The sequence below is a fragment of the Seriola dumerili genome, unplaced genomic scaffold (genome assembly GCF_002260705.1).
Source record: "Seriola dumerili isolate Sdu_G_001 unplaced genomic scaffold, Sdu_1.0 BDQW01000105.1, whole genome shotgun sequence".
NCBI classification, from domain to species: domain Eukaryota; kingdom Metazoa; phylum Chordata; class Actinopteri; order Carangiformes; family Carangidae; genus Seriola; species Seriola dumerili.
In genome coordinates this window covers 2,498,350-2,508,534 of record NW_019174360.1, presented here as the reverse complement: position 1 = coordinate 2,508,534, position 10,185 = coordinate 2,498,350, and the positions used below count along the sequence as shown (strand labels likewise).

General features: G+C 43.8%; 1 protein-coding gene and 1 pseudogene across 1 annotated transcript; one reads left to right on the top strand and one right to left on the bottom strand.

Moving 5' to 3' along the window:
- Positions 1 to 3,562: 3,562 nt before the first annotated feature.
- LOC111222764 (multidrug resistance-associated protein 4-like) lies at positions 3,563 to 5,759 on the top strand. Its single transcript, XM_022746604.1, has 5 exons — positions 3,563 to 3,648; positions 3,982 to 4,071; positions 4,178 to 4,283; positions 5,291 to 5,425; positions 5,513 to 5,759. Exons 2-5 carry the CDS (start codon positions 4,043 to 4,045, stop codon positions 5,600 to 5,602), a joined length of 360 nt encoding a protein of 119 aa, XP_022602325.1. The 5' UTR covers positions 3,563 to 3,648; positions 3,982 to 4,042; the 3' UTR covers positions 5,603 to 5,759.
- A 297-nt stretch (positions 5,760 to 6,056) lies between these two features.
- Positions 6,057 to 8,605, bottom strand: LOC111222676 (annotated as a pseudogene).
- Between the last annotated feature and the right edge of the window lie 1,580 nt (positions 8,606 to 10,185).

Sequence of the window (10,185 nt, the reverse complement as noted above, 5' to 3'; positions counted from 1 at the left end):
CTTGTTATCAACAACAGTCCCACACATGTGCCTCCTTCAAACTGCTGAACAATGATATTCTTTAATGATTAGTTTAATGATAAACTGTGCAATATATACCTTGGGGTTAGAACCCTTATATACATTATAAAGGCTCCAAAGGAAAGAGATTAAAAATCTATCACATGCACCCCAAGGGACTCATATACTGTGGCGAGGCAGGGGGAATTGGAAAGCCAAGCTCAGCATTTCCTCAAGTCATTATGCATAAATAATATGTGCTATAGCCAATATATATTTTCCCTACCTGAGACGGAGGGGAGGTCATCACACACCTAGAGGGATGATTCCGTCAAGCAGTTTTCTCACTCAGTGCGAAACTCTCGCTGGAAGTGGATTTAATTGAACTACATCCATTCCCTTCCTGAACCTGACAAGTTTGTAATGTGTGGCTCATTCGGATTAAACTATTGCGCTCTGTCACAGGCTTTTCTTCCATGATTTGTGAAACGTGCTCGAGTCTCTTCACTAGTAAACGGTCCGTGCAGCTATTTAGCACTTTTGTCGAGACTGTCACATGTCGAGAGTGTCTTTGTTGAAGCTTTTCAGTCTGTCCTGAAAAGTAGTAAGATCAAATGAGATTGAAACCCGCAACCTGCGAGTGTGTAGAGTAGCCCTCTGACCCTCTTAAGTAATTCCAGGGTGATTTAACCACCAGTCTTAGAATCCTCTAACACCTTGAGCAACTAGGCCAGAGACAATCAAATGATCTTTTCAGAGTTTTTCAGTCTTTCCTCTCAGTGTCCGCCCTCAAAGTTCATATGATTGGCTGACACTTCAACATACAACCGAACACCCCTCTGTTCTCCACCCCACTTAGTACATTCCGGGTTCCCCCTTCTATAAATGAAATTGGGTTCATCTGATTCCTGTTTGACAGTCTGACTTTTCACCTCGGCTTGGAGGGAGCACGGATGGGAGCACATGCTACAAACATTTGGGTAACTTCAATTCAATGAAATATCACGAAACAACTATGAAAATAAGTAACATTTAACGTCTTTGTGTAGCTCTGCCATTAACTTCCAAGTCACGTCAAAGGAAATCGTAGTAGTAGTAGTAGTATTAATAATTTAATTTCAATTTCTCTGTTGACTTTCAAACATCTTAACTGGTGATATCATTGATAGAAAATGTAGGAAAAGGTAAAGAAAAATCCAAAGAAAGAGGGGAAGACGGCCTGTGGTGCTTTAGTCAGAAAACTTTACACCACATTTGTGTTTGTGTGCACTTCAGGTCACTTCTCTGGCCCCTGTTCATTCAGCAGCCTGGACAGAAGACAGACTTATATAAATGACATTGACAAAAGCATATTATATTTTCTGACAGTTAAGAGATAAGGCTTTGCAGAAAACAGTGTGTATCTTTGCTTGTGCAATAGTTTGTTGCAATGGCATGAGGAGGACCAGCAGAGTCCAGCAGATCACTCCAACTCCAGCTGTTGACTGTTTAGACTGAGATGTGCCACATTCACCCATGTTGTAGTAAAGAGGAGTGGCTGTCCATAAGACCAGAAGGTGGCCACCAATGATAAAAGGTACCTGGACCACAGGTCGGACCAACCAGCCACCACTGCTTATTATATCTAGTTGACATGTATTCTAGTGGGCAAGAGGAAAAACAATACAACTTATCTTTATTGTGCTAGATGCCACAAAGCTCAATCACTTACATTTGCCAAAATAACACAGTCACAGTCACTTGCTACAATAACAAGCCCATTAGCCTGTTCCCCTCTTTCTTAGCAAGGACCATGGATTACATGGTCTTTGTGTCATTTATCCATTACTTTAATCTTTTATTCATTTATCTTTAACATTACAAATATTCACTTATTCCTCTCTGGGCTGCAACCTTCTTTAAATGTCTGTATATTGTGATCTTATCCCCACCAATGACCTCAACCACTTCAATATTTAGCAATGAAACACAATGAAAGTGTCATTTTTTACATATATCACTGCAGCTCAAACATTTTCTACCACGTCAAAACACTTACTTACATTTGGTTTATTTCTTCTTACAGGTGGAGACGGATGTTTCTCAATATCCCACTCAACTGTGTGAGGACCGTGACTGTCTGCAGAGCGGTAAGAGGATTTCTTTTATCTTCACATGTTTTACTCTTACACAAACTGCTCACTTTTCAATCCTGTGGCTTTCTCTGTTACACTCTTACAACAGTAGAGAGAGAGAGAGAGAGAGAGAGAGAGAGAGAGAGAGAGAGATTTAATTTATCCAAAAAATTCAATCAAATACATGCATTTTCATCTCGATGTAGTCTTTCCTCCAAGCCCAAGAAAACTTACAAACCACCACCTGTAATTTCACATCATAGACATCAGTTGTTCTTGTCAATAAAAGTCACACTTCCCCGAATCTAGGAGAACTGTTGTAATACAAATTTCACTTGGCTTTTCTATTATTCATTGGAATGAATCATCAAAACCCTTAGTTTGACAAGGTTTGAACTCTAAACCTCTGAACCTCTAGAGCAACCCTCTAACCCCTTAGGCCACTCAGTTAGAGATAACGACAACATCTCCCTCAAAGCTTTTCAGTTTTTCCTCTGTGTGTTGGTCCCAGAAAAGTAGTAAGATCAAATGAGATTTGAACTCTCAACCTCTCAGTCTGTGGAGTAGCCCTCTAACCACTTAAACTACTCAGTTAGAGATAAAGACAGCATCTTTCTCAAAGTGTTTCAGTCTTTCCTCTGTGTGATGGGCCCAAAAAGTGAGAAAGAGGTGCTCTTTATCTCTGACAGAGTGGCTTAAGGAGTCAGACGGCTACTCTACAGACTCAGAGGTTGTGGGTTTGTGTCTTGTTTGATCTGTCTACTTTTTGGGAAAAAGATACTGTATGTATCTCTGACCGAGTGGCTTCGGGGGTTACAGGGTTACTCTAGAGAGTGAGCAGCTTTGGGTGAAGTGAAAAAAACAATATAGTATACTATGACAAAAAAAAGCGAAAAAATGACATAGTATAATAAGACATAAAACCATCAAAAAAGTTATAGTATAGTAAGATATGGAGATGTCATAGTATAGTAAGGCCTTAAAAGTGAAAAAATGACATTCTATGGTATTGCAAAAAATGTGAAAAAATGTCATAGTATAATAAGGCATAAAAACATCAAAAAAGGTCATAGTATATTAAGGTATAAAGATGTCATAGTAAAGTAAGGCCAGAAATGTAGTAAGATCAAACCAAGTTTGAACTCTCAACCTCTCAGTCTATAGAGTAGCCCTCTAACCCCTGAAGCCACTCGGTCAGAGATGAAGACAGCATCTGTCTCAAAGCTTTTCAGTCTGTCCTCTGTGTTCTGCTGGTGCTGCATGAACTGAAAGCCACGTTCAGACCCAAAGAAAAGGTCAGAGGTGTTTGACGATCACACATAGTGTGTTTCACGTGATGTTTAAAGCGAAGCTGATGTTGTTTGTTCTGGTGTGTCAGGTCGGGATTGTGGGGAGAACCGGTGCTGGGAAAAGCTCCCTGGTCTCAGCTCTGTTCCGCCTGTTGGAGCCTCAGGGAAAGATCTATGTGGACGGTATCCTGACCTCAGAGATTGGCCTCTGTGACCTTTGCCAGAGGATGTCCATCATTCCTCAGGTACCTGCACTTCAGGAGGACAGTGAACCCTTTTAAAATGAAAGATTTTATGGTCACGAGTGGCTTGATTCAGCAGCTGAGCGCCAGGAAATGAGTTGACTGAGAAAAAGCCGGTGTGTTTGGATCTTTTCAACAGACATGGGTCTTTGCTTCGTTTTGAATTCTTTCATTGTGCTTTCTTCACTGACTTTGTCTTAATCAACTACAGGAATAAATGAAGCAACTGTCACCTTAACTTTGAGCTCTTTATATGACTTAAGTGATCAGTTTTGGAAATGTCTTGTATTTGGACTAGATGTGTAATCAGTAGTGACCTTTGAGCTCATCTTCCAGGACCCAGTGCTGTTTACTGGCTCCATGAGGAAGAACCTGGATCCTTTCAACCAACACATGGATGAGGAACTGTGGAACGCTCTGCAAGAGGTTGGTAACACACACACACACACATGAGCCCTGAGTGTGGTAAAGGTTTAGTTTCCTTTAGTTTCCACCGGATGACTGTCTGTGTTGTGACTGTGTGTGTGTGCAGGACAGATGAGCTGATCCAGAGAACCATCCGGGACAAGTTTGGAGAATGCACGGTGCTCACCATCGCTCATCGCCTCAACACCATCATAGACAGTGGCCGGATACTGGTGAGTCCTCTCCTCTGCAGATTATAGTTTGGAGCTCATGTGGTTCAGATTTAATGTCCACAACTGCACACGGTGTTTCCCAGAGACGCCATGCTGAGTGACTGCGTTCACACAGCTGCAGTCAGTGTAACAGGTTGACCTGGTTGGAAGTGTGTGACATTAGTAGAAATACACACGTGGTATCTATAGTTGGGTAAGTCCTAGAAAGTCATTTATCAGACATTGAATGTTTTGCTTTTAGATGGTGTGAAAAAGGTTTAGCATAGTGAGGCTTGAAAAGTGAAAACTGTCAGAGTATATGTTGTTTTTATGTCTTTCTATATGAGGAGTTTTTACACTTTAGCTAAGAGGAATCAGCTGGTGAGGGACGGTTATCAGCATCTCTCAAACCGGATGAACATATTTTATCTTTGTTGTGTGTAGGGAAAGTTGTGGCGTCAGTGGGAGTGACACATTCAAACTATTGTAGGTGAACAAGCAGCTCAGTGGAGTGACTGAGCAGCTGTGAAGCTGTGACACTGCTGTTCATCTGGAAACCTGCCCAGCACACGGCTCCACCCAGAGTCACTGACGTAGTTGAGATTGTTTAGAGTAACCACATCCTGACTGTAGCTTCAAAGTTAAAGCAGATACATGTTTGAGAAAATAAGAGTAATAGAGCTACACAAAGTGTTTTTTTGTTGCCCTTTAGTGGCTACAAGTTGTAATCTCAGAACTGTGTTGTTGTGAAAAGCACCTGTGGCTGGATGTTGGGAGGAGAGTCATGTTGTTGTTGTTGTTGTTGTTGTTGTTGTGGTGGTGGTGGTGGTGACTTTCCAAATGGAGAAGCTCAGACACATTTATGATGCATCGTCACTTTGCTTGTGTAATATGTTTAGTCAGTGAAATGCTTTGATTAGATGTTTGCAGTGAATGTCAGTAGTGTGTATATACACACATACATACACACAGTTAAAATGAATGCATGAGTCAATAATTAAAAAGGACAAATGTGTTTGTGTGTCCAGGTTCTAGATGCAGGGAGGATCCACGCCTTCGATGAGCCTTTCACCCTCCTTCAGGATCCAGACGGCATCTTTTACAAGATGGTGCAGCAGACTGGTAAACAGGAAGCAGCCGCTCTACTACAGGCAGCTAAACAGGTGCGTGTGTCCTTCATGGTCAAATGTACATCATGTGTCCTGCTGTGAGAGGCTTGTGTTTGTGACCTGTGCTGCTTGTGTTGTCAGGTATTCGATAACAGAAGCCGCTCCAACATGTCAAAGGGACACGCGGAGACGGCAGACGGTAACCTGGTCATCTTTGAGACGGCTCTGTGAGCAACAGGAGGGTCTGACTCGCTGCATTGCCAGAAGACTTGAGAAAGTGCCTCCAGTGCCCCCCCCATCCCCTCCCCTCCCCTCCCGCCACAGAGCACCTCATCCATGGAGCTGGTGAGGAGACCGAGAGGCTCTGGCCTCACTGTGGCCTGGAACGGCTCAGCCAAATATACGCACATGCTGCTGAGAGAAGCTGGAAATCACTGCTGTACAAACTGTTGACATGGACACTATTTATTTTTTATGTTTCCTATGTAGAGAAGTAGTTTTTAAAAATGGTAATTAAGTGCCTTATTGTAGGTTTGCAGCAGTTTGTACGTGTGGATGTAACCACAGAAAATGTGCAACTGTTCCCAAGACATCAAAGTGTGAAGATCAGAAGAGACACTTTATGCGGGGAAAAGAAATGTTGTTTGTTGTGAGGTGTTGTAAGACGGCCCTTACATGTGCAGTGTCACACGGCAGAGTGGAAGGATTCCTGCTCCAACAGAGGTGGAGTGAGCCGACAGGCGATAATTGGGGTTAATTGCCTGCAGCAGCAGTGCCTCACAGAGCCTGTGGGTGTGACTGTGTGAGTGAGACACCTGAGGTAGATTGGGGAAATGACCTGCCAGCCCACCTGCTGAAGGGAGGCATATCGTACAGATGGATGGATGTATGTATGTTTGATGTAGAGTAATTTTGGAACATATGGTGTGGGAAATATTGCGGGCTCCCCCGGGCGAAGGGCATATCAGTGCGTTTGCGGGCCACCGTCTTCCTAAGCGCAGAAGAAACTTCCAGTCTACACTTCACTGCGCGCTTAGGAAGACGGTGGCCCGCAAACGCACTGATATGCCCTTCGCCCGGGGGAGCCCGCAATATTTCCCACACCATATGTACAAATACACCTGATTATGACTTATGACAAATGTTACATGCAGCTCCTACTAGGGTTAGGGTTAGGGTTGCGTGTGTGTATGCATGCATGTGTGTGTTGACTGCATGACCTGAAGACAGTGGGGTTGGATGTGAACTCACAAGAAGCACATTACTGTTTGTACAGTCTTTTGTTCAGATAAAGTTTATTTAATTTTCAACAGAGTTGTGGTCTTTGTGTCTGTGAACATGAGGAAACATCATCCCATCAATAGTAAACATCCAGTAATAAATACAATACATGCATCACGTCCAACCACAGGAACATTCCCACCTCACCTGTCTGGCACACTCCTGCAGATCAGCTGCTCCCAGCTGCTGCACCATCTTGTACTGCAGCAGAGTGAAGGGCCAGTCTAGCTCCTGGATGGTTCCACCGTCCAGCACCTTACAACACCATCAAACATCCATGCAGGTGTTCAGTAACATACACATGCAGAACGAGTGGACTGCACGAGTTTAAACAACAACAACAACAACAACAAATTAAACTCAAAAAGAAAGAAAGAAAAACTAAAAATGCACAAGACAATTAAATAAAGTGCTTAAATAACCATTACTACACAGTAATCATGTCCATTTACTTTGTGGATGCAGCTCCACACACACTTTTTACTATTATTAATGCTGGTTAACATGAGCTGGAGAGGACTCACCAGTATCCACTCACTATCTATGATGGTGTTGAGGTGATGAGCGAAGGTGAGCACCATGCATTCTCAGAATTTGTCCCGGATGGTTCTCTGGATCAGCTCGTCCGTCCTGCACAAACACAGTCACAACACAGACAGACAGTCATCTAGTGGAAACAAAAGAAACTAAAACCTTTACTGCACTCAGGGCTCGTGTGTGTGTGTGTGTGTGTGTGTGTGTGTGTGTGTGTGCACGCGCGTATATAGTGTGTCTCATACCTGGGGTCCACATTGGCCGTGGCCTCGTAGACAATGAGGATGCGGTTCTTCCTCAGGATGGCTCTGGCCAGACACACCAGCTGCCTCTGACCCACGCTGAAGTTAGAGCCCGACTCGGCCAGAACCGTCTCCAACCTCCCAGGCAGCTCCTCCACGACCGACTTCAGCTGCACCTGCGCATACATACATACATACATACATACATACATACATACATACATACATACATACATACATACATACATACATACACACACACACACACACACACACACACACACACACACACACACACACACACACACACACACACAGAGTCAACAGAAGAACAGGAGATACTGACACAGCTCTGATTGGATACTCGCCTCCTCCAGGGCCCTTCACAGCTCTTCCTCCGCATACTGCTTGAAAGGGTCCAGGTTCTTCCTCACGGTGTCGGTGAACAGCACCGGGTCCTGCGGCACAAGGAGGGACAGACGCGCTGAAACCACGAGCTGCGCTTCCTTCACATCCCAAACATCCTTCACTTCAACAACAGCAGCGTTACACCACAGTAACAACACTGTCATTACAATTCAAAGTCCTGCCTTCTAATCAAGTGGAACTTCTTCTGTTATTATATTTCACATTATTACTCTAAATGCATTTTCATGTTCAAACTGACTGAGTTTCTGCTTATTTCAACAATTCTACACCACATTGGGGAGTTCAATCAACTTTCTCATTACAGCTGTGAAATATATGTAGGAGTCCGAACAGAAATAAATACACAAACTTGGACTTCATCCCCTGTTCAATAATAACATTGCTCAATTCTAACAAGCATGTTCAAAACATTCAAAACCCACGCGTCATCTCTACCTGGGGAATGATGGACATCCTCTGACGCAGGTCGTGAAGGCCGATCTCTGACGTCAGGACGCCGTCTATGTGGATCTCCCCCTGCGGCTCAGCCAGGCGGAACAGGACCGACACCAGGGAGCTTTTCCCGGCGCCCGTTCTCCCCACGATCCCGACCTGACGCAGCGGGGGACACACGGACATGAAACCGGCACGTGCGCTGACGTCATGTGCGTAAAGTCACGAGCTCTAAACCGACTGTCACGTCTCACCTTCTCGTGCGGTTAGAAAGTGGCGCTGATGTCTCTGAGGACCGGCGGCCCGTCTTCGCTGTAGGACAGTCCTCGGCTGGGCCAGTCGGCGGGAGGACGCTTCTGGGTCTCCCAGGGTGCCTCGCTCTTCAGCTCTGTGTACTCCACCGCCCGCTCCACCGAGGTCATCTGAAGAGATAAAGAGGTTGATTGAGTGAATCCCCGCGCCGACCCTCCGCCCTCCGGCTCTGACTCGACACCCCCGGACCGGCGGCTCTGTCCCCACCATGTTCTCCACCTCCGCGCTCTGCCTCACGGTCCACTGGAAGTTTCCTATCAGCGTCACGGCGTAGGTCAACACGAGCCCAATCCCTCCGGCCTCGAGCCCTGACACACGCGCACGCACACGCGCGCGCACACACACACACACACACACACGTATGCACGAGGACAAAGACATGTTGATATAGGACATTTTTACATTTTGATGTTTTAGTAAACAACCAAACAATGTAGTGCCCTTAAACTTCCACTGGATGTTTGAAGAAACACAGAGAGGCTCCAAAAATAAAAGAACCAATAACTACACAAACACTGACTTTTAACAACAACAACAACAACATAGTATAGTATAGTATACTGTCTCCTCATTACTTTTGGTAAATAAGCACTATTGTGAATTGTGTAATGTAGTTATCTGGCATGCCTCCTTAGATATACTTTTACAGTCTATGAAAATGTCTGTTGACTGAGGACTGCTACAGGTGTTCAATGTCAAGACCAGTAAGATACTTTAATAGATGCTGACAAAGTAAATCATTTTTATTTTATTCATTTTTATCCATGTTTTCAGCAGAGATGCTCATCATAACATCTTCCTTTATGTAGTAAATTTATTTTGTGCATTACAATAAAAGCTGTAAATCAGCATAAACACGTCTGTCAGCAACATTAATCTTTAGTCAAAGACGAGGCTGTGCCGTGTTTTCTACACTACACTGTTGTCAAGCTCCACAGTATATGCAATAAGTGACATGTTATAAATTATCTATGTTATATACACTTGATATGTAGCCAATCTTACTTCTTACCCACCTCAGCTCCACTGTCTGTCAGTTTTTGAATTTCATAAGCTTTATATTCTGGTGAATATTTCCATTTTTCTCTATATTTTGGACAGGTGCTCCTGTGGAAACTGTGCAACCATGCCCACAGACGCTGAGAATATCTGCTGCTAGGAGATACCACAGGTAGCATTCTCACTAGACAAACTAATCAGCACTTTGTTTTCATTACATTACATTTATAATAAACCATAGCATTTACCATTTGGAATTCACTGTAGGTTACCAGACGGCTAGGGGAGATCGAGGAAGAATTACCATGTATGGTAGACCATCCTGGGTTGGAGCCGCTCTACCTCAATGTGTTCTGCCTGCAACATGTACCACACTGACTACGGTACTTTACAGTTGAGAGGAATACATCAGTACATTTTGCTTCTTTGTAAAAACATATAGTTTCAATCTAAATAAAAGATGTTAGGCAGTCTTGTTTTACTTCAGTGCACATCATTTTACAACGGTAATAACACACCACAAATGGAGTAACACACCCTCAAATAAATTACTTTAGCTGCTCTTTGATTTGTAAAGTTCTTCTA

Bases quoted from the DNA above. Each gene is read 5' to 3' on its own strand.
- LOC111222764 (XM_022746604.1), top strand. From the start codon at position 4,043: ATGAGGAACTGTGGAACGCTCTGCAAGAG. The intron at 4,072-4,177 runs GTTGGTAACACA...GTGTGTGTGCAG, and splicing joins TGTGGAACGCTCTGCAAGAG to GACAGATGAGCTGATCCAGA. The intron at 4,284-5,290 runs GTGAGTCCTCTC...TTGTGTGTCCAG, and splicing joins TAGACAGTGGCCGGATACTG to GTTCTAGATGCAGGGAGGAT.